The following is a 24463-nucleotide window of genomic DNA, read 5'->3' on the forward strand; positions in this document are numbered from 1 at the left end:
GAAAAAACTTGCCCCTCACATCTCCTTTGAAATGACCTCCTCTCACCTTAAATGCACATCTTCTGGCATTGTGCATTTCACCACTTGGAAAAAGATACTGCCTGTCCACTCTGTCTATGCCTCTCATAATCTTCTAAACCTCATTCGATCTCCACTCAGCCTCCGCCACTCCAGAGAGAACAACTGAACCTTTCACTATAGCAGACGCTCTCCAATCCCGGCAGTACCCTGGCGAGCCTCTTCTGCTTCCTCTCCGCACCATCCGATAAATGGGCTGAGTGCCTGGACTCCGCCCCGTGTTCGATGGTTCTCGAAATGCTGGCAGCGGTACAGTTACAAAGCCATCCCAACACACACACACACACGGTCCCAGAACAACAGAATGTTGTACTTACGTGTGAGGGGATGTAAATGTCATGGACAGAGCCGGAATCCACATCAATCACATGGAAACCAGTGCTAGAGCCATAAATGACCTTTAACCTTTGCCCCTCTTCCACTGTGAGGTCAACCAGTAATGGTCTGTGCTGCAGATCTGTAAAAGACTGTTGAGGAGACTGTATCAGTTCAAGCGATGGAGGTTTCAGAACGCAAGAAGTAAGCTAACTCAGGACAGGCTCTCCTGAATGGGCTGCCTGGGGCGCCCTCGTGAAGGGGCTTTTCGTGTCCATTCAGGGGCAGCTCACTCACTTTTGGTCCCCACCGGACACTCAGCTTTTGTCTACGGCTCCCAGTAGCCGTGTGCATGCCAGAGTGGCCACACCCCCACTACATCGCTTCAACCTGTGGACTAAACCAGCTGGGGGACTCACACCCCAGAGAGTAAGGGGCATGTCTGTGCTAGCACATGAAGGAAGACTGCGTGGATGAGATCTCCAACGGCCTGGAAGGTGGATCTTTAATGGTCTGTGGAGAGCAAAGGGCAAGACATGGTCATCCACTGTAACCAAGGAAGACCCCAGTTTGTGATGACGACTCATACCACTGGGCCCAGACCTCTGAGGCCGAGAGAGTGGAACTGCATTCCCACTTTAAAAACCCTCCCGCACAGATTTGCTGTCATCGTCGGACATGATGGTCAATCGTCATGCCATCCTTCCCCTGAAGCACTCGTACCTTAAAAGCCATGAACTTGTGATAAGGCTTTGGTGCCCAGGCATAAATCTCCACTGCATTCTTCAGCGCAATCACCAAGAACTTAATCCTCTCGTACTTAACTGCAACACAGTAAGAGAAAATTAGACTATCTGGGAAAAAAATGAGAGAGAGAGATGGAACAAACTTAAGCTTCAAGCAGGATGGATAATATTTTTCTTTCAAACATCTGTTGGACTGTGGCTGAAGCTTTGTAAGGCATTGATCAGGATAGAGGGATGTCTCTTTAAATCAGAGATAAGGAGGAATTTCTTTAGCCAGAGAGTGGTGAATCTGTGGGATTTAATGCCACAGACGTCTTTGGAGGCCGAGTCATTGGGTATATTTAAGCAGAGGTTGATAGGTTCTTGATTAGTCAGGGTGTCAGGGAGAAGGCAGGAGAATGGGGACGAGAGGCATTATAATTTAATACAGAATTTAATGCATACTTTAGATCTGTCTTCACCAGGGAGGACACAAGCAATCTCCCAGATGTATGGATGGGCCAGGGTCATAAGATATCAGAGGAATTGAGACAGATTGACATTAGGAAAGAAACTGTGATGAGTAGACTGGTAGGACTGAAGGCTAATAAATCCCCGGGTCCAGATGGTCTGCATCCGAGGGTTCTAAAAGAGGTGGCTCAGGAAATTGCGGATGCATTGGTAATCATTTTCCAATGTTCCTTAGATTCAGGATCAGTTCCTGAAGATTGGAGAGTGGCTAATGTTGTCCCACTTTTCAAGAAGGGAGGGAAGGAGAACACGGAGAACTATCGCCCTGTTAGCCTAACATCAGTCGTGGGGAAGATGCTTGAGTCCATTATTAAGGACGAAATAGTGGCACATCTAGATGGCAGAAATAGGATTAGGCCGAGCCAGCATGGATTTACCAAGGGCAAATCATGCTTGACTAATCTGTTGGAGTTTTTTGAGGGTGTAACAAGGATGTTAGATGAGGGTAAGCCAGTAGATGTTGTGTACCTAGATTTTCAGAAGGCATTCGATAAGGTGCCACATAGGAGATTGGTGAGTAAAATCAGAGCTCATGGCATTGGGGGCAGGGTTACAACATGGATAGAAAACTGGTTGGCAGATAGAAAGCAAAGGGTAGCAGTGAATGGGTGTTTCTCAGACTGGCTGGAGGTGACTAGTGGGGTACCACAGGGCTCTGTATTGGGACCACAGCTCTTTACGATTTATGTCAACGATTTAGATGAGGGCATTGAAAACTATATCAGCAAGTTTGCTGACGATACTAAACTGGGTGGCAGTGTAACATGTGAAGAGGACGTTAGGAGAATACAGGGAGACTTGGATAGGCTGAGTGAGTGGGCAGATACTTGGCAAATGTCATTCAATGTGAATAAATGTGAAGTTATCCACTTTGGAAGCAGGAACAAGAGGGCAGAGTATTGTCTGAACGGTGTCGAGTTAGGTAAGGGAGAAATGCAAAGAGACCTAGGAGTCCTAGTTCACCAGTCAATGAAGGTGAATGAGCAAGTGCAACAGGCAGTGAAGAGGGCAAATGGAATGTTGGCCTTTGTTACTAGGGGAATTGAATACAAGAGCAAGGATGTTCTTTTGCATTTGTACAGGACCCTGGTGAGACCACACCTGGAATATTGTGTACAGTTTTGGTCTCCAGGTTTAAGGAAGGACATTCTGGCAATTGAGGAAGTGCAGCGTAGATTCACTAGGTTGATTCCTGGGATGGCAGGGCTGTCTTACGCAGAGAGATTGGGCTTGTACACGCTGGAATTGAGGAGATTGAGAGGGGATCTGATTGAAACGTTTAAGATAATTAAAGGATTTGATAGGATTGAGGCAGGAAATATGTTCCAGATGTTGGGAGAGTCCAGTACCAGAGGGCATGGATTGAGAATAAGAGGTCAGTTATTTAAAACAGAGTTGAGGAAGAGCTTCTTCTCCCAGAGAGTTGTGGAGGTGTGGAATGCACTGCCTCAGAAGACGGTGGAGGCCAATTCTCTGGATGCTTTCAAGAAGGAGCTGGATAGATATCTGATGGATAGGGGAATCAAGGGATATGGGGACAAGGCAGGGACTGGGTATTGATAGTGAATGATCAGCCATGATCTCAGAATGGCGGTGCAGACTCGAGGGGCCGAATGGTCTACTTCTGCACCTATTGTCTATTGTCTATTAAATCAGCCATGATGGAATGGCGGAACAGATGTGGTAGGCTGAATAGCCGAATTCTGCTTCTATGTCTTATGGACTTAAGGGACGTGAGCTGCTCACTTGAGGTTGGAGGAACTCTACACACGTACCGACTTTGTAATGGACACAGCCCTCCAGGTCGCCGACAGTAGTCCATCCTTGTTTCTTCTCCACCTCGGGATCATTGTGCAGTATCCTGTTCTTCAGCCAGGACAGGTAATATACCCGTAACTTATTCTTCTTCCCTGTTCAGTGAAGAAAGGTTATCACTACAAATTCATCACTGTCCATTCACAGGCTCCCTGTGACGAGGGCTTGCCCCACCTCAGCCATCTCCCGGCTGACAGTCTCCAGAGATGGAGGTGGTGTGCGATCCAATGGATGGTGATTGTTTCAGACATTTTTGTTGTGATTGCAAGACCCTGTTGGACATCGGTAATGTAGAATACTGCAAGTCCAATTCACTGGTTCACTGTTGAGACTGATGGAGAGCTGTCCAGCCTCTGTTATGGCATGGACCGAACCTTCATTTATACCCTGGGACTGCCTGTCGCCGGAGCTGGATTTGTGCCACCAGATTCCATGCTAGGTTTTGCGACTGCCCACCCCATTGGTGCTGCCCCACACGTCGGTGCTGCCCTCCAGTGTTTGCTTGATGGAAGACAAACTGGATTGTGCTCGCCTGAGACTGCATTTCAGGGAACTGTTATGTGCTTGTCTTTGCAGAAACATGGCTTCAGGACAACACCCTATGCACCATCTATCTATAAGCCATGACCATCAGGGACTTGGGCTAGATTTTTTATATTTTTTGGTAATTGCATGTTTTTCTGCTATGATAAATGTGCTGTGCACCATGTGTAACTGTTGGCTCTGTGTTTGGCACCTTGGCCCTGGGGGAACGCCGTTTCACGTGGCTGAATTTATGTGTACTGTTGAAAAACAATTCAACTTGAACTACCTCAGGTTAGTGTTATACAGATAAGGTGCTGGTTGCAGTCGTTGGCCCAGGATCTTGTGCCATAAATACCAGACAATCATGAGACAAGTATCAGACAAGAAATACCATTTATTCAGCTCTGGTGTGTCAGGATCTGCCTCCAGCGGGTTTCGAAGTGCAGAATAAAGATCAGCTTTATTTGTCCAATAGAACATAGAAAAATACAGCACAAGGAAGGCTGTTTGGCCCACAATGTTGTGCCTAACTATCGAATTGGTCAGGGGATTAACTAAGCTAATCTTTTCTGCCTACACAATAGGTCTAATTTCCTTATACTCATGTGACTATCTAAACATCACTTAAATGTCCCTAATGTCTCTGCCTCTTCCACCACCCCAGGCAGTATGTTCCACACGCCCACCACTCTCTGCGTAAAAACCCTACCCCTGACGAGGAAGGTGAGAGGTAACCTGAAAGATAAGAGGCATAGATCAAGTGGAGAGCCACTGCCTTTTCCCCAAGGTGGAAATGGCTAAAAGGAGACGGCAAAATTTTAAGGTGATTGGAGAAAAATATAGGGGGAATGTCAGAGGCAGGTCTCAGAGCAGGTTAAAAGATCATAAGCATTGGCAATAGTGTGATCGCTTCAGAGGCTCTGTCCTGGGAACAGCATGTGAGTGCCATCATAAAGAAAGCACAGAGGTACTTCTACTTTTACAGAATCTTAGAGAATTCCAGCTAAGCAAAAGGCCCTTCAGCCCATTTAGTCCATCCCAACACCATTTCAAGGGCCTACTTTCACCAACCTGAACCTGGACCATAGCCCCTCATACCCCTACGATCCATGTACCTATCCAAACTTCTCTTAAGTGTTGAAATCGAGCTCACAAGTACCACTTGTGCTGGCAGCTCATTCCACACTCTCACTCTCTGAGTGAATAAGTGTCCCTCAAGTTCTCCTTAAACCTTTAACCCATGACCATTGAGAAAATCTGCAGATGCTGGAAATCCGAGCAACACACACAAAACGCTGGAGGAACTCAGCAGGCCAGGCATCAACTATGGTAAAGAGTGTAGTCGATGTTTCGGGCTCAGACCCTCATTTTATTTCTGCAGTCCTGAAGAAAGGTCTCAGCACGAAACATCGACTACACTCTTTACCATAGTTGATGCCTGGCCTGCTGAGTTCCTCCAGCATTTTGTGTGTGTTGCTCGGTGCAAAAAGCCTGCCTGCACTTAACTTATCGAGGCACCTCATAATTTTATATACCTCTATCAAATCTCCCCTAATTCTCCTACACTCTAGAGAATAAAGTTTTAACCTATTCAGTCTTTCCTTCTAACTCAGGTCCTCCAGGCCCAGCAACATCCTTGTAAGTTTTCTTTGCACCCTTTCAACCTTGTTTATATCTTTCCTGCAAATAGGTGACCAAAACTGCAAACAATACTACAAATTAGACCTCACCAATGTCTGAAGCAACTTCATCCCATCTCCTGTACTCGATATATTTGATTTATGAACATGCCAAAAGCTTTCTTTATGCCCCTATCTGCCAGTGACACCACTTTCATTGAATTATGGACCTGTATTCCCAGATCCTGTTGTTCTACCAGACTCCTCAGTGCCCTCCCGTTCACTGTGTAAGACCTACCCTGGTTGGTCCTACCAAAGAGCAAAACGTTGCACTTCTCCGCATTATATTCAATCTGCCTTTTTTCAGAAGGTTTTTCCAGCTGATACAGTAGCTCTCCACTACTCCCCCAGTCTTGGCGTTACCTGCAACTTTGCTGATCCATTATCATCCAGATCATTGATATAAAGGACCCAGCACCATTCCCTCCGGCACACCACCAGTCAGAGAGGCAACCATCTACTACCGGTCTCTGGCTTCTCCCACAAAGCCAATGTCCAATCCAATTTACTACCTCATACTGCATGCCAAACGACTGAACCTTCTTGACCAGCCTCCCACACGGGACCTTGTCAAAAGCTTTGTTAAAGCCCATGGAGACAACATCCACTGTCTTGCCTTCATCCACTTTCCTGATAACTTCTTCATGAAACTTCATAAGATTGGTTCCTCGAAAGGTGGTTAGACATGACTTATCACACATAAAGCCATGTCGACTATCTTTAATCAGTCCAGGTCTATCCAAATACTTAGGTATACATCTGGTCCCTTAGAATACCCTCCAATAATTTTCCCAGAACTGATGTCAGGCTCACCAGCTGATAATTTTCTGGTTTCTGTTTAGTGCCTTTTTTAAACAGTGGAACAACATTGGCATACTCCAATCCTCTGGTACGTTTCCTTTGTTAAGGATGTTTAAATTTCTCTGATAGGGCTCCGGCAATTTCTGCACTTGCCTCCCACAGAGTCCGAGGGAACACCTTGTCAGGCCCTGGGGATTTATCCACCCTGATTTGCTTCAGGATAGCAAGCACCTCCTCCTCTGTGATCTGTACAGGGTCCATGAAATTAATGACACATTGCTTCACTTCTATAGACTCTGTGCCCATCTGCTGAGTAAATACAGATGTAAAGAATGCATTTTAAGATCTCCCCCATCTATTTTGGCTCCACACATGGATCACCATTCTAGACTTCCAAAGGACCAATTTTGTCCCTAGCAGTCCACTTACATGTAGAATCTCTTGGGATTCTCCTTCACCCTGGCTGCTAGAGCAACTTCATGCCTTATTTCAGCCCTCCTGATTTCTTGCTTGAGTATTCTCTTGCATTTCTTGTTTGTTCCTGATGAGGTTTGCACCTCATTTGTTCCTGCTATATGTTTCTGCTATGCACCTCCTTTTTTCCACTTAAACAGGGCCTCAATATCTCTTGAAAACCAAGGTTCCCTACACTTATTCTTTATCTTTTATTCTGACAGGCACTTACAAGCTGCCTACTCTCAAAGTTTGTTTCTTTCTTTTTCTTTTTCAATCTTTTTATTGAATTTCATATATAAAAAAAAACATAATATAATAATAAATAGGTTATAAATGCATAAGACTTGAAATTGAATTAATAGTAGGATAACAATATCCTATTAAAATATCAACAGAAAAACATAGTACATTATCAATCAAGTCTATAATAATTATATGAAAAAAATAAAAATAATCATCAAAAGAAAAAGAAAAAATTATAAAAATACAGGCAAAAAATATAAAAAAAAATACTAAACTAAACTAACATGGGCAATAATAACAGTTTATTTGTATATGATAGTGCCAAAAACTCCGGAACTCCATACCAGAACAAGAATAAGTAAAGAGAAGGTCTGGACGAGGCCATGAAAATGTCGAATGAACGGTCCCCAAGTTTCTTCAAATTTAATTGATGAGTCAAAAATAGTGCTTCTAATTTTTTCCAAGCTCAGATAAGAAATAGTTTGAGAGAACCACTGGAACGTGGTAGGAGGATTTACTTCTTTCCAATTTTGTAATATAGACCTTCTGGCCATTAATGTTACAAAAGCAATCATTCGTCTAATTGAAGGGGAAAACTGATTATCATCCTCATTTGGTATACCAAAAATTGCAGTAATAAAATGAGGTTGTAAATCGATATTCCAAATTGAGGAAATGGTAGCAAATATGTCCTTCCAATAATTATATAAAGTGGGACATGACCAAAACATGTGGGTCAATGAAGCCACATCTGAATGACATCTGTCACATTGAGGGTTAATATGAGAATAGAATCGAGCAAGCTTATCTTTAGACATATGAGCTCTATGTACAATTTTAAATTATATTAAAGCATGCTTAGCACATATAGAAGAAGAATTAACCATTTGTAAATTTTTTTCCCATTTTTCTATTGATATATTATATTGAAGTTCTTTTTCCCATTCTTGTTTAATTCTACCTGATATTTCTGGTTGTATCTTCATAATCATATTATAAATAAAAGCCACTAATCCCTTCTGATAGGGATTTAAGGTAAAAATCATACCTAAAAAGTCCATTGAAGTTGAATTGGGGGAGGATGGTAGAATTTTATGTAAAAAATTTCTAATTTGTAAATATCTAAAAAAGTTAGATTTAGGTAACTCAAATTTGTTGGAAAGTTGGTCGAAAGACATCAAACTACCTTCAAAGAAGAGATCATGAAAGCATTTTATACCTTTCCTTTTCCATATGCTAAAGGCTTGATCTGTCAAAGAAGGTTTGAAAAAAAAATTAAGTAAAATAGGGCTATCAAGAACAAAGTTTTTCAGAGTAAAAAATTTACGAAATTGAAACCAAATTCGTAATGTATGTTTGACAACAGGGTTGGATATCTGTTTATTGAATTTAACTAAATCGGCAGAAAGAGAAGAACCCAGAACGGAGAATTGAGAATATCCCTGTGCCTCATTGCATTCTAAATTTACCCACTGTGGGCACAATGGTGAATCCAGATCTGATTTCCAATAAATTAAGTTACGAATATTATTCGCCCAATAGTAAAATCTAAAGTTAGGTAAAGCTAAACCACCATCTTTTTTAGATTTTTGTAATTGCCTTTTACTTAACCTAGGATTTTTATTTTGCCACACAAATGAAGAAATTTTTGAATCAATGTTATCAAAAAAAGATTTAGGAATAAAAATTGGTAAAGCTTGAAATAAATATAAAAATTTCGGTAGAATCATCATTTTAATAGCATTAATCCGACCAACTAATGATAAGGATAAGGGAGACCATCTTGTAGTAAGTTGTTGAATTTGATAAAGCATAGGTAGAAAATTCAATGTAAATAAATCTTTATATTTCTTAGTAATTTTTATACCTAAATAGATAAAGTTATCATCAACAACTTTAAATGGTGTCCTTTCATTCAATAAAGTTTGCGCGTTTAAAGGGAATAAATCACTCTTATCCAAGTTTAGTTTGTAACCAGAAAAACTACCAAATTGAGCCAACAAGGATAAAATAGCGGGAATAGACCTGTCAGGATCAGAAATATATAACAACAAGTCATCAGCATAAAGTGATAACTTGTATAATTTCTCATTACGGGTAATACCAAAAATATTAGGAGATTCACGAATAGCAATGGCTAAAGGTTCTAATGCAATATTAAACAATAAAGGACTTAAGGGACAACCTTGTCTCGTACTACGAGATAATTGAAAAAAAGAAGATCTGTAATTATTTGTAAGAACAGAAGCAACAGGTTTATGATATATTAGTTTGATCCATGATATAAAATTAGGACTAAAATTAAAATATCTCAAAGTGTTAAATAAGTATACCCATTCAACTCTATCAAAGGCTTTTTCAGCATCTAGTGAAATAACACATTCTGGAATTGTGGGTAATGAAGTATAAATTATATTAATCGATTTTCTAATATTAAAAAAGGAATACCGATTCCTAATAAAACCAGTTTGGTCTTCTGAAATAATCTGTGATTATACCTTTTCTAACCTAATAGCTAAAATTTTTGTAAGAATCTTAGAATCTACATTTAATAGTGATATAGGGCGATAAGATGCACATAAAGTGGGATCCTTATCTTTTTTAAGAATTAGAGAGATAGTAGCTTCATAAAAAGACTGAGGTAATCTCTTCTTAACAAATGCATCATTAAAGATTTCACATAACCAAGGGGAAAGCAAAGAAGAAAAAGTTTAAAAAAATTCTATAATATAACCATCAGGACCAGGAGCTTTCCCTGAATTCATTGATGAGATAGCCTCTCCTATTTCGGCCAAAGAGATAGGAGCATCAAACAAGCTACGATCTTCATCTGTCAGTTTGGGAATATTCAAATTGTTAAAAAAGTTATCCATCATGGACAGATCGCCGTCAAATTCTGATTGATATAAAGATTTATAAAAATCTTGAAAAGTGTTATTGATTTCTTTATGATCAGTAGTCAGATTGCCGTCTTGTTTACGAATTTTAATAATTTGTCGCTTAGTCGAAATAGCTTTTAATTGGTTAGCTAATAATTTACCAGTTCCATCACTATGGATATAAAATTGGGCCCTGGTCCTAATTAATTGATTCTCAATTGAAGAAGATAATAATAAGCTATGCTCCATTTGAAGCTCAACTCTTATACAGTTCTTTGGTAGGAGTCACGGAATAAATCTTATCAATTTCTTTAATTTTATCCACTAATAAAGCAATATCTAAATATCTTTGTTTTCTTTTACCGACAGAATATGAGATAATTTCTCCATGGATAAAAGGCTTAAAAGAATCCCAAAGTATTCCTCTGTCAATCTCTTCTGTATAGTTTGTTGAGAAAAACAAGTCAATTTGCTGTTTTATGTAGGTGATGAATTCTGGATCTTGAAGCAAAGTAGCGTTAAGTCTCCAAGATCTAGTATTATTAGAAAAGTCCGAAATCTTGATAGATAACTTCAAAGGTGCATGATCCGAAATAGTAATAGAATCATATTTACAATCAATAACATCTGTTAATAAACGATGATCAATAAGAAAATAATCAATTTTAGAATAACTGTGATATACATGTGAAAAAAATGAAAATTCTTTATCTTTAGTGTTCAAAAACCACCATATTTCAGTAATTCCCGAATCAACCATAAAAGAATTAATAAGTGAGACTGATCTATTCGGAAGAATTCGAATAGGTTTAGATCTATCCATTGAAATCTCCACCCATTATCAACATATATTCATTAAGATTAGGAAGGGAAGTAAATAAACATTTAAAAAATTCAGGGCAGTCAAAGTTTGGAGCATAAATATTAACTAGAACCACTTTTCGATTAAAAAGTGAACCAGTTATCAACAAAAATCTGCCCTGTGGATCAGAGATAATTTCATGATGTGTAAACGAAATTGAAGGGTCTATAAAAATAGACACACCCCTAATTTTGGCAGTAGAATTTGAGTGGAATTGTTGACCTTTTCAGAACCTAAAGAAGCGTTGATTATCCTCCCTCCTAATATGGGTCTCCTGTGCAAAAATAATATTAGCATTTAGTCTATGGAATACTTTAAATATTTTTTTACATTTAATCGGATGATTTAAACCATTAGTATTCCAAGAGATAAAGTTAACAGACTTATCCATCATGCCAATATTAATTGTGTATATCATAAAAGGTTAAAAAGACACATAACCCATAAATCAGGAAGAAGGAAAAATGATTCAGGAGCAACCGGAGAACATGACACCTCAACAATATTAATAATTTAAAGTCGGCTCATAAACTAAAAGCAAAAAAATAAAAAGCAAAAGCGTGAAAGAAGATCCCTACCCCCTCCCCCAACCCCACGGAAAAAAGCCAAGCGGCAGGCACACAAACTAACACTAATATTAGCCCCATTTTCAAGATGGCGACTTCATGAAAAGAAAAAAAAGAGAAACTATATAACACCCAGATATAAATACAGGGTTGTAAACAAAAAGAATATATATCAATCAAAATGAAAAAATAATATAAAAAAGCAAAAAATCATTAATAAAAAAAAGGATAACCATTGAAATTTCAAGTGGAGTTTCAAGATGGCGACGTAGACATCTGCCTTTTAGGCGCTCTTCATTTTTTAAGCTATAATCACCCTTTAATCAAATCTTTTCGTACTTAATCATAAGGGTTGATATCTATGATTTATTTTTCTTTTTAAAAATAACACTGGATTTAATTTTTTCAAACTTAAAATGTCTGTACCTAAGAAATCGTCTGAAGACCCTATAACCCTCGATGCAATCTCCAATCTTCTGGATACTAAACTGGATACTAAACTTGCAAGTCTGGAAAACAAACTTACTGCGAAAATATCGGAGCTTGAAGAAGTCGATAAATCATTTGATATCAAGCTTCAATCGCAGGCAGCAGTTATTGAACGCCATGAAGAAAAGTTTGCGGCTCTTGACAAGATAATTTGTGAAAAAATACGTACAATCGAAACTTTGGAGGAGAAGGTACGATCGACCGCTAAAATAGTGGAGCAGTATAAGTTTAAAATCACCGATCCTGAAAACCGGTCTCGCAGACAGAATTTGCGTATTATTGGATTTCCCGAAAATCTTGAGTCTGGTGACTTAACTGAATATTTCTCTAATTTATTGTGGGAAATTTGTGGTGAGGACGCTTTGCGGGTTAAACCTACTATTGATCGTGCCCACAGAGTTTCGAGATTTTCGGCTGCGAAAGACAAGCCACGAGTTGTGATTGTCCGTCTCCATTATCCTCGGGAGAAAGAGCTTTTAATTCGATTAGCTCGTCAGAAAGGTATGATTTCTCACAAAAGCAACAAGTTTGTTTTTTGAAGGCCTCCCACTTTCCAAGTAAACCTTTGCCAGAAAACAGCCCGTCCCAATCCACACTTGCCAGATCACTTCTGATACCATCAAAATTGGCCTTTCAACCTGCAGACCAGACCTAACTCTTTACATATTTAGATCTATCTCTTTTCATAATTTCTTAGAAGTTTGGGCAGATTCGGCATGTCATCCAAACCTTTGACACAATTCTATCAATGCACTATGAAGAGTATCTTAACGGGTTGTACCACAACCTGATATGGAAACATCAAAGCCCAGGAATGGAAAATCCTACAAGGAACCCCATCATCAAGAAAACCAACCATTCAGGTCCTCTTTCCTCTCTTCTCACAACTACCTTCATGAAGGTTTATGAACTGTTATTAACCCACAACCATCAGGTCCCACACCACCAGGTTCAAGAATAGTTATTACCCCTCAACCATAAGGTTCCACACCAACAGGTCCAGGAACAGTTACTACCCCTCAACCATCAGGTCCCACACCACCAGGTTCAGGAACAGTTAAAACTCCTCAACCATCAGGTCTCACACCACCAGGTTCAGGAACAGTTATTACCCCTCAACCATCAGGTCCCACACCACCAGGTTCAGGAACAGTTATTACTCCTCAACGATCAGGGTCTACACCACCAGGTTCAGGAACAGTTATTACCCTACAACCATCAGGAAGGAGGTACAAGAGCCTCAGGTCCCACACCACCAGGTTCAGGACCAGTTATTACCCCTCAACCATCAGGGTCCACACCACCAGGTTCAGGAACAGTTATTACCCCTCAACCATCAGGTTCCACACCAACAGGTCCATGAACAGTTATTACTCCTCAACCATCAGGGCTCACACCACCAGGTTCAGGAACAGTTATTACCCCTCAACCATCAGGTCCCACATCACCAGGTTCAGGAAGTTATTACCCCTAAACCACCAGTTTCAGGAACAGTTATTACCCCTCAACCATCAGGTCTGACACCACCAGGTTCAGGAACAGTTATTACCCCTCTACCATCAGGTCCCACACCACCAGGTTGAGGAAGTTATTACCCCTCAACCATCAGGTCCCACACCACCAGGGTCAGGAACAGGATTTACCCCTCAACCATCAGGTCTCACACCACCAGGTTCAGAAACAGTCATTACCCCTCAGCCATCAGGTTCCACACCAACAGGTCCAAGAACAGTTATTACCCCTCAACCATCAGGTCCCACACCACCAGGTTCAGGAACAGTTATTACCCCTCAACCATCAGGTCTCACACCACCAGGTTCAGGAACAGTTATTACCCCTCAACCATCAGGTCCCACACCACCAGGGTCAGGAAGTTATTACCCCTCAACCATCAGGTCTCACACCACCAGGTTCAGGAAGTTATTACCCCTCAACCATCAGGTCCCACACCACCAGGTTCAGGAAGTTATTACCCCTCAACCATCAGGTCTGACACCACCAGGTTCAGGAACAGTTATTACCCCTCAACCATCAGGTCCCACACCACCAGGGTCAGGAACAGGATTTACCCCTCAACCATCAGGTCTCACACCACCAGGTTCAGGAACAGTCATTACCCCTCAGCCATCAGGTTCCACACCAACAGGTCCAAGAACAGTTATTACCCCTCAACCATCAGGTCCCACACCACCAGGTTCAGGAAGTTATTACCCCTCAACCATCAGGTCCCACACCACCAGGTTCAGGAAGTTATTACCCCTCAACCATCAGGTCCCACACTACCAGGTTCAGGAAGTTATTACCCTTCAACCATCAGGTCCCACACCACCAGGTTCAGGAAGTTATTACCCCTCAACCATCAGGTCTCACACCACCAGGTTCAGGAAGTTATTACCCCTCAACCATCAGGTCCCACACCACCAGGGTCAGGAAGTTATTACCCCTCAACCATCAGGTCTCACACCACCAGGTTCAGGAAGTTATTACCCCTCAACCATCAGGTCCCACACCACCAGGTTCAGGAAGTTATTACCCCTCAACCATCAGGTCTGACACCACCAGGTTCAGGAACAGTTATTACCCCTCAACCATCAGGTCCCACACCACCAGGTTGAGGAAGTTATTAGCCCTCAACCATCAGGTCCCACACCACCAGGGTCAGGAACAGGATTTACCCCTCAACCATCAGGTCTCACACCACCAGGTTCAGGGACAGTTATTACCCCTCAACCATCAGGTTCCACACCAACAGGTCCAAGAACAGTTATTACTCCTCAACCATCAGGTCTCACACCACCAGGTTCAGGAACAGTTATTACCCCTCAACCATCAGGTTCCACACCAACAGGTCCAAGAACAGTTATTACTCCTCAACCATCAGGTCTCACACCACCAGGTTCAGGAACAGTTATTACCCCTCAACCATCAGGTCCCACACCACCAGGTTCAGGAAGTTATTACCCCTCAACCATCAGGTCCCACACCACCAGGTTCAGGAAGTTATTACCCCTCAACCATCAGGTCTCACACCACCAGGTTCAGGAACAGTTATTACCCCTCAACCATCAGGTCCCACACTACCAGGTTCAGGAAGTTATTACCCTTCAACCATCAGGTCCCACACCACCAGGTTCAGGAACAGTTATTACCCCTCAACCATCAGGTCCCACACCACCAGGTTCAGGAACAGTTATTACCCCTCAACCATCAGGTCCCACACCACCAGGGTCAGGAACAATTATTACCTCTCAACCATCAGGTCCCACACCACCAGGGTCAGGAACAATTATTACCCCTCAACCGTCAGGCTCTTGAACCTCAACTCAACTTTGAATTGATTTGACAACCTACAGATTCACTTTCAATGACTCTACAGCTCATGTTTTCCGTATTATGTATTTATATTTATTATTTGCTTTTTTGTATTTGCACAGACTGTCTTCTTTTGCACATTGGTGGTTTGTCTATCTTTGTGTGTAGTTTTTTCATTGATTCAATTTTGTTTCTTTGTTCTACTGCAAATGCCTGTAAGAAAATATAGATAGGTGGAGGGGCAGGTAGTGTTGAGGAAGTAGAGAGGCTGCAGAAGGAATGACAGATTAGCAGAATGGGTGGGTAAAGAAATGGCAGATGGAATACAGTGCCAGGAGCTGTGTGGTCATGTATCTTGGTAGAAGTAGTAAAAGGGTTGACCTTTTATAAATGGGGAGAAAATTTAAAAACCTGAGGTGCAAAGGGACTTGAGATTCCTTGTGCAGGATTCCCTAAAGGTTAACTTGCAGGTTCAGTCCATGGTGAAGAAGGCAAATGTGATGTTAGCATTCATTTTGAGAGGACTAGAGTATAAAAACAAGGATGTAATGCTGAGGTTTTATAAGCTACTGGAGAGTCATCACTTTGAGTATCGGGAGCAGTTTTCGGTTTATCCAAGAAAGGATGTGCTGACATTGGAGAGGGTTCAAAGGAGGTTCATGAAAATGATTCAGGGACAGAAGGGCTTGTCATACGAAAAGCATTCGATGGCTCGCGGCCTGAACTCACCTTAGTTTAGAAGAATGAGGTGTGACATTGAAACCTATCGAATGTTGGCAGACTTTGATAGGGTGGATATGGAGAGGATGTTTCCTTTAGGGAAAGACTAGGACCAGAGGGCAGTGCCTCAGAACAGAGAGACGTCCATTTAGAAGAGAGATGAGGAGGAATCTCTTTAGCCAGAGGGTGGATCTGTGGAATTAGTTTATATAAGTGGCTGTGGAGTCCAGATCATTGGGTGGATTTAAGGCAGAGGTTGATAAGTCAGACCATGAAAGGTTACGGAAGAAGGCAGGAGAACGGGGTTGAATGGGAAATGGATTCGCCACGACCCAAAGGCAGAGCAGATTGATGGGCTGAATGGCCTAATTCTGCTCCAATGCCTTATGGTCCATAATGAATCTCAGGATAGTAAATGGTGACATATACGTCATTTGATATTAAATTTACTTTGAACTTTGAAGACTGGCTCAAAGTTGTGTTCTGAAGGGCCTGCACTGTGCTGTAGTGTTCTATGTTCAAAGGCTGGATGAGGCACACAGACCATACATCCTTCAATCCCTAACTCGCCCCTTACCGGATATAGTCACCAAGATGTTGAGCCCCTCCAGTACATCCATCTGGTGGAATCGTCTTCGACTAATCAGATTGTAGACTTTTCCCTGTCCGCTGCGATCCAGGAGCATCAGACCGTTCTCCGTGCCCACCAGCAGGTTGACGCCTAGAAGGCATTGTACACACACGTCTCAGTGGCTGATGGGGAAGGGCAGCGTATACACACGTCTCACTGGGGGATGGGGAAGGACTGCGTACACACACATCTCAGCGGCTGATGGGGAAGGGCAGCGTATACACACGTCTCAGTGGCTGACGGGGAAGGACAGCGTACACACACGTCCCAGTGGGGGATGGGGAAGGACAGCGTACACACACGTCCCAGTGGGGGATGGGGAAGGACAGCGTACACACACGTCTCAGTGGGGGATGGGGAAGGGCAGCGTACACACACGTCTCAGTGGGGGATGGGGAAGGGCAGCGTATACACACGTCTCAGTGGGGGATGGGGAAGGGCAGCGTATACACACGTTTCAGTGGGGGATGGGGAAGGGCAGCGTATATACACGTCTCAGTGGGGGATGGGGAAGGGCAGCATATACACACGTCTCAGTGGGGGATGGGGAAGGGCAGCGTATACACACGTCTCAGTGGGGGATGGGGAAGGGCAGCGTATACACACGTCTCAGTGGGGGATGGGGAAGGGCAGCATATACACACGTCTCAGTGGCTGATGGGGAAGGACAGCGTATACACACGTCTCAGTGGGGGATGGGGAAGGGCAGCGTATACACACGTCTCAGTGGCTGACGGGGAAGGACAGCGTATACACACGTCTCAGTGGGGGATGGGGAAGGACAGCGTATACACACGTCTCAGTGGGGGATGGGGAAGGGCAGCGTATACACACGTCTCAGTGGCTGACGGGGAAGGACAGCGTATACACACGTCTCAGTGGGGGATGGGGAAGGACAGCGTATACACACGTCTCAGTGGGGGATGGGGAAGGACAGCGTATACACACGTCTCAGTGGGGGATGGGGAAGGGCAGCGTATACACACGTCTCAGTGGGGGATGGGGAAGGGCAGCGTATACACACGTCTCAGTGGCTGATGGGGAAGGACAGCGTATACACACGTCTCAGTGGCTGACGGGGAAGGACAGCGTATACACACGTCTCAGTGGGGGATGGGGAAGGACAGCGTATACACACGTCTCAGTGGGGGATGGGGAAGGGCAGCGTATACACACGTCTCAGTGGCTGACGGGGAAGGACAGCGTATACACACGTCTCAGTGGGGGATGGGGAAGGACAGCGTATACACACGTCTCAGTGGGGGATGGGGAAGGGCAGCGTATACACACGTCTCAGTGGCTGACGGGGAAGGACAGCGTATACACACGTCTCAGTGGGGGATGGGGAAGGACAGCGTATACACACGTCTCAGTGGGGGATGGGGAAGGACAGCGTATACACACGTCTCTGGGGGATGGGGAAGGACAGCGTACACACACGTCTCAGTGGCTGATGGGGAAGGACAGCGTATACACACGTCTCAGTGGCTGATGGGGAAGGGCAGCGTACACACACGTCTCAGTGGCTGATTCAGGCAGGGCCTCAGTGGAAAAGGAGTGAATATCACCAACAGCCTGCCCTCGTTCAAACATGTAGATGTCATGGCAAAAACCCTCACCGGTATCTCTGCCTCCTCAGGACACTTGGCTGAGGCGGTTTGCCATCAAAGACTCTGGCAAATTTCTACACGTGCACCATTGAGAGCATTCTAACTGGCTGCATCACCGTCTCGTGTGGGAGTGGGCGGGTGGAACTGCACAGGATCGGAACAACTGCAGTAATTTGTAAATTCAGCCAGCTCCATCATGGGCACCAGCTCCCCAGCGTCGAGGGCATCTTCAAGCAGTGATATCTCAAAAAGGTGGCATCCATCATTAAGGACCCACATTTTCCAAAATGTCTGCTCTTCTTATTGCTACTATCGAGGAGGAGGTTCAGGAGCCTAAAGACACACTCAACGATACAGGAACAGCTTCTTCCCCTCTGCCATCAGATTTCTGAATGGACAATGAACCCAAGAACACCATCTCACTACTTGTTCTTTTTTCCTCTTTTTGCACTATTTATTTAACTTTTTAAAAATACATATGCACTTCCTACTGTAATTTAGTTTTATCATTGCAATGTGTTGCTGCATAACAATAAATAACACAACGCATGCCAGTGATGTTAAACGATTCCGTGGATCACTTCGCCCCTTGCCCAGCTTTTTACCAACGCAGCATCGAAAGCATCCTATCCGGAGTGGTAGGGCAACTGCTCTGCCTGTGACTGCCAGAAGGTGCGGAGAGTTGTGGGCACAGCTCTGCACATCGCAGAAACCAGCCTCCCCTCCCCTCTGTCTACACTTCTCACTTGCTCGGTAAAGCAGCCAGTATGACCAAAGCCCATATCCACCCCGGACGTTCTTTTCCTCCCCCCACTTCCAGCGGGCAGAAGATTCAGAAGCCCGAAAGCTCATGCCACCAGGCTCAAGGACAACTTCTACCCCTTTATTGTACGACGACTGAATGGAGCATTGTTACAGGAAAGCAGCCTCCACCATCCAGGCCATTCTCTCTTCTCACTGCAGCCATCAGGAAGCAGGTACAGGAGCCTCAGGACTCACACCACCAGGCTGAGGAACAGTTACTGCCCCTCAACCATCAGGCTCCCAAACCAGAGGGGATAACTTCACTCTCGCCCCATCACTGAACTGTTTCCACAATTTCAGCTCATGTTCTCGAAATTTATTGCTTACTTATTTATTATTATTATTTACTAGCCAAGCCAGGTGCGTGAGGGCTCTTTTCTAGAATGGCGTCCCTTTACTACAGGGGCTGCTGCCCAAAGGATGTGAAACATACCAACAGCCATTGTCTTTAATAACTTCAAAATATCATCGGCTGTCTGCTCGAAGTTTCGGTTGACTTCAGCACCCCCATTGTCAATGCCAATTGGTCTTGCACGTTCGGAATTCAAACATATACCGCTTACAATAATCAACATTTGCAACTGATAAGCCAATTAATTCTAGACACAAACAGGAGCTTTCTGTTGAAACCAGAACAGTGTGGGTGACAAGGGTCAATGCTGTTCTTGTCGTGCACACGGGAAATGAATACAAACCTTGAGTGCTGGAGTTCGAGTGTTCGGGACCCAGTTATTTTAGATATTTACCTCATTCTGGGCGATGACTGTACACAGAACAGGGGCATTCGGTGGCAGCATTTACTCCCTCACCCCTGTTCCAGCCGGACAGTCGATGAGGGGTGGGCACAAGGGGCATCTGGTGGCACCAGTACTCCCTCACCCCCATCCCAGACGGACTGAGAACAGCGACCCCGGAGATACTAGAGCCAATCCTGAAAATTGGGGCCCCGTACCCACTTGCCCACTGGTGCCTTCCTGATGATGGGCAGGAGGATTGGTGAGCAGCCCCTGGCATGGGCTTGGAGTTCGGGGGTATCAGTGTCAGAGGTTTGGAGGCGGGCCAGTGGTCGATAGTGTGTTCCGGAGACGGACGGGCGGTCAGTGGTGCATCTCGGAGAGGACGGGTGGTCAGTGGTGTGTCTCGGAGACGGACGGGCGGTCAGTGGTGCGTCTCGGAGACGGACGGGCGGTCAGTGGTGTGTCTCGGAGAGGACGGGTGGTCAGTGGTGTGTCTCAGAGACGGGTGGTCAGTGGTGTGTCTCGGAGACGGACGGGTGGTCAGTAGTGTGTCTCGGAGAGGACGGGTGGTCAGTAGTGTGTCTCGGAGACGGCGGGCGGTCAGTGGTGTGTCTCGGAGACAGGCGGGTGGTCAGTGGTGTGTCTCGGAGACGGGCGAGCGGTCAGTGGTGTGTCTCGGAGACGGGCGGGCGGTCAGTGGTGTGTCTCGGAGACGGACGGGCGGTCAGTGGTGTGTCTCGGAGACTGACGGGTGGTCAGTGGTGCGTCTCGGAGACGGACGGGCAGTCAGTGGTGCGTCTCGGAGACGGGCGGGCGGGCGGTCAGTGGTGTGTCTCGGAGACGGGCGGGCGGTCAGTGGTGTGACTCAGAGACTGACGGGCGGTCAGTGGTGTGTCTCGGAGACTGACGGGTGGTCAGTGGTGTGTCTCGGAGACGGCGGGCGGTCAGTGGTGTGTCTCGGAGACGGATGGGCGGTCAGTGGTGTGTCTCGGGGACGGACGGGTGGTCAGTAGTGTGTCTCGGAAACGGCGGGCGGTCAGTGGTGTGTCTCGGAGACGGATGGGCGGTCAGTGGTGTGTCTCGGGGACGGACGGGCGGTCAGTGGTGTGACTCGGAGACTGACGGGCGGTCAGTGGTGTGTCTCGGAGACGGACGGGTGGTCAGTGGTGTGTCTCAGAGCGGGCGGTCAGTGGTGTGTCTCAGAGACGGACGGGTGGTCAGTGGTGTGTCTCGGAGACGGGCGGTCAGTGGTGTGTCTCGGAGACGGACGGGTGGTCAGTGGTGTGACTTGGAGACTGACGGGCGGTCAGTGGTGTGTCTCAGAGACGGACAGGCGGTCAGTGGTGTGTCTCGGAGATGGACAGGCGGTCAGTGGTGTGTCTCGGAGACGGGCGGTCAGTGGTGTGTCTCGGAGACGGACGGGCGGTCAGTGGTGTGTCTCGGAGACAGACGGGCGGTCAGTGGTGTGTCTCGGAGATGGACGGGCGGTCAGTATGTGTTACAGAGATGAATGCGTGGTCAGTGGTGTGTCTCGGAGCGGGCGGTCAGTGGTGTGTCTCGGAGACGGATGGGTGATCAGTGGTGTGTCTCGGAGACGGACGGGTGGTCAGTGGTGTGACTTGGAGACTGACGGGCGGTCAGTGGTGTGTCTCGGAGACGGATGGGCGGTCAGTGGTGTGTCTCGGAGACGGACGGGCGGTCAGTGGTGTGTCTCGGAGAGGACGGGCGGTCAGTGGTGTGACTCGGAGACTGACGGGCGGTCAGTGGTGTGTCTCGGAGATGGACGGGCGGTCAGTGGTGTGTCTCGGAGACGGGCGGGCGGTCAGTGGTGTGTCTCGGAGACGGACGGGCGGTCAGTGGTGTGCAACCGAGACAGACGCAGGGACTCACCCCATAGTGCGGCACATAGAATCTCTGAGTTAAACCGTTTCTTGTACTTGCGAATCTCGGGCGTGTCACTGTGAGGCCGGATGTTGGTGGGGTTGACGTTGACAACAGAGATTTTCCGGACTTCGTTCAGCTTCGCCTGCTCCTGCCGTAGCATCTCAGCGGAGAAGATCACTGCAGGAATGTAAGGGGCAGTCTGAGCACAGGTCCGTGGAGACAGGCAGGATCGAAACCCAGCTACCCCTCTTTCACCCAGCACACTGTCACTCTGAGTGCAATCGAAACCTCTGCCAGACATCCAATCAGTCCCTTCAACTTTCTGATTATCCACAGCTCTGCAAACTGATGAAGGTGGAGCAGTGGATGTGGTAAATATGGAAGTCAGCAAGCTTTTCTACGAGTTTCTCATGATCATTCTCAATTCCAGCTTGCCAATAGCCTTTGAATGTTCTGGACTATTGAAGTCACTCATTGGATGTAAATATGGGATTTTTAAAAGTTAAGTCATACTCCATGCTGTACAAAATATCTGTTCTGCACGGAGTGGTGTAGCACCACAATCACTTGTCTTGAACAATGGCAATAAAATTCTCCTCTGTTCTATTCCATGGTCAGCTCATTCCGAAAGTCAGGAGGCATGGGATCCGGAAAATTTAGCTGCATTGATTAAGAAATGGCTTTCCCACAGAAGGCAGAGGGATGGGACGCATTCTGCCTGGAGGTCGATGATCACTGGTGTTCCACAGAGAGCTGGGAAGGGATTCCCTTCTCCTTGTGATTTTTTTTACAAATGACTTGGACTAGCAGGTGGAATGTGGGTTAGTAAGTTGGCAGTTGACACGACGGTCAGTGGCGGTGTGTGCAGTGTAGAAGGTGGCTTGCTTCAAAGGGACATTGACAGGATTCGGAGCTGGGCTGAGGAGTGGCAGATGGAGTCCAATGGGGAAAAGCGTGAAGTGGTTCACCTTGGAAGGTCAAATGAAGGGTGAGTCCAGGGCGAATGGCTGTGTGCAGGACCTTCATGCAGGTTCACCTTCATGCAACACTCAGAGTCGGTGTACGAACTGACGGGGAGGCTGCACGCCTGTGATGCTATGGCAAGCAAGTTTTTCATTGCCCCGTGCATTCAAGAACTTGCTCAGGGAACAATAAATTCAGATGATTTTGATATTGGCTGGTTGAGTAGTGTTGCAACAATAACCTCACACTTAACATCAGTGACTAAACTGCGTGTTTCAACGCCTCTGGTATTCTGTCTACGCTGACCTCTGACGTTCACTGAGCTCTGCCTTCCAGTGTTCACTCAGAGCAAGCTGGACCAGGACGCGCTATGCCATCCCAGTTACGACACTCAGGGACTTGGGCTATATCATCTTTTTCCTTGCGACTGTATGTTTTTCTGAAACCGTACCCAGGTGTGCTATTTGTGCTGTACGCTCTGTGCAGTGTGCTGTGTCCTGCTGGCCCCGGAGAAATGTTGTTTCATTACCTATATCCGTGTACGGTTGAATGAGAATTAAACGTGAACTTGAATGTGCGCATGACACATAAACTTGTATCTTGGATCTCAGGGGAGTTCCTGCCGATGACCGAGACGTGAACCGCATCACTCACCGGCCGCTGAGGAGTCTTCCTCACTTCCACTAGGTGAAGTCTGAAATACCCTGGGGTCCACAAATGGGGTGAATGATGACTTTGTGCCCGTTCCTCTGCCATACTGCAAGAGAAATACACCCCATCACACCACGGATTACACCCCCCAAAGGAGCGGGGCTTACACCCTACTTCTGTTCATAAACAAAAGGTGCAACAGACACAAAATGCTGGAGAAACTCAACAGGTCAGGCAGCATCTATGCAGAGAAGTAAACAGTCATCGTTTTAGGCTGAGACCCTTCTTCAAAACAGGATTTCCAAATATGTCAATTTATACATCTACAGAATACTTCATTTTAATCTCTTAATATTATTTCATTAATATTATTTTCTGTGCTGTAAGTGATAATCTATACCACGATTCGCACCTTGTCCTTGAGGGTCGATGTTTCGTTTAGCTGTGTACACGTGTATGGTTGAATTCGTACTGTGTGTGACTGTACGTACTGTGATTTGCACCTTGTCTGTGATGAACACTGTTTTGTTTAGCTGTGTATTTTATTTAAGATATCGTGCGGAACAGGCCTTCCAACCCAACGAGCCGCACTGCACAGCAACCTACTTATTTAACCCTCGCCTAATCACGGGACGATTTGTAACGACCAGCTAACCTACTAACTGGTACATCTTTGAAAATGGAACACCTGGAGGTGGACACGGGAGGAAATCGGAACTTTCATACAGAGAACGCTGGAATTGAACTCATGCTGTAATGGAGTCATGCAAGCTGCCCCTCTTTTTTTACCTACTGCCCTTTATGCCACTGGCATTTAGGGCACAATGAAGGTCCTCCATCTCTTTCTTTCCGTGGCCATACAGAAGGACTCTTCATTGGTGTTTCTGTAGCAGTTTTGTTTCACTAGTCAGGGTTGTTAGCCCTGAGCTGAACCCCTGAACCTGCAGGACTGGTGGACCACACTTAGCCTGGCCTCTACCCTTTGACCTGTTTGTCATGAGTGATCCTATTAAGAGTACAAATACCAAGCTCTGACTCCAGCCAACAGAGCTCTCCAGGTCATTGAGGTACGCAAGCCTCCAAACCACGACAAGTTTGCAGTCCTCTTGGAGGAACCACGACACCACCGCGGTTCAACGTCAATAAACTTGAACTTATATTAAATCGTTGATGGAGCACAACCTCTC

At 45.3% G+C, this 24463-nt stretch overlaps 1 protein-coding gene across 5 annotated transcripts in view; it reads right to left on the reverse strand.

The window, feature by feature from the left end:
* Positions 1–24463, reverse strand: part of LOC132406278 (traf2 and NCK-interacting protein kinase-like) — a 268579-nt gene that overhangs the window by 47235 nt on the left and 196881 nt on the right. For 4 of the 5 annotated variants that reach the window (XR_009516121.1, XM_059991712.1, XM_059991697.1 and 1 more), the window contains 6 exons: positions 23280–23382; positions 21669–21839; positions 16574–16717; positions 3425–3559; positions 1117–1217; positions 396–545 (listed from right to left, as the gene is read on the reverse strand). Coding sequence is in view for 4 of the 5 variants with exons in the window: in XM_059991712.1 (XP_059847695.1) it covers positions 396–545; positions 1117–1217; positions 3425–3559; positions 16574–16717; positions 21669–21839; positions 23280–23382 (804 nt within the window). In the remaining variant the exon portion in view is untranslated. Of the gene's footprint in view, positions 1–395; positions 546–1116; positions 1218–3424; positions 3560–14791; positions 15490–16573; positions 16718–21668; positions 21840–23279; positions 23383–24463 lie in introns of those variants that run through there. The other variant, XM_059991721.1, reaches the window with a different exon arrangement.

The sequence above is a fragment of the Hypanus sabinus genome, chromosome 2, assembly GCF_030144855.1.
Source record: "Hypanus sabinus isolate sHypSab1 chromosome 2, sHypSab1.hap1, whole genome shotgun sequence".
In the NCBI taxonomy this organism is placed as follows: Eukaryota; Metazoa; Chordata; class Chondrichthyes; order Myliobatiformes; family Dasyatidae; genus Hypanus; species Hypanus sabinus.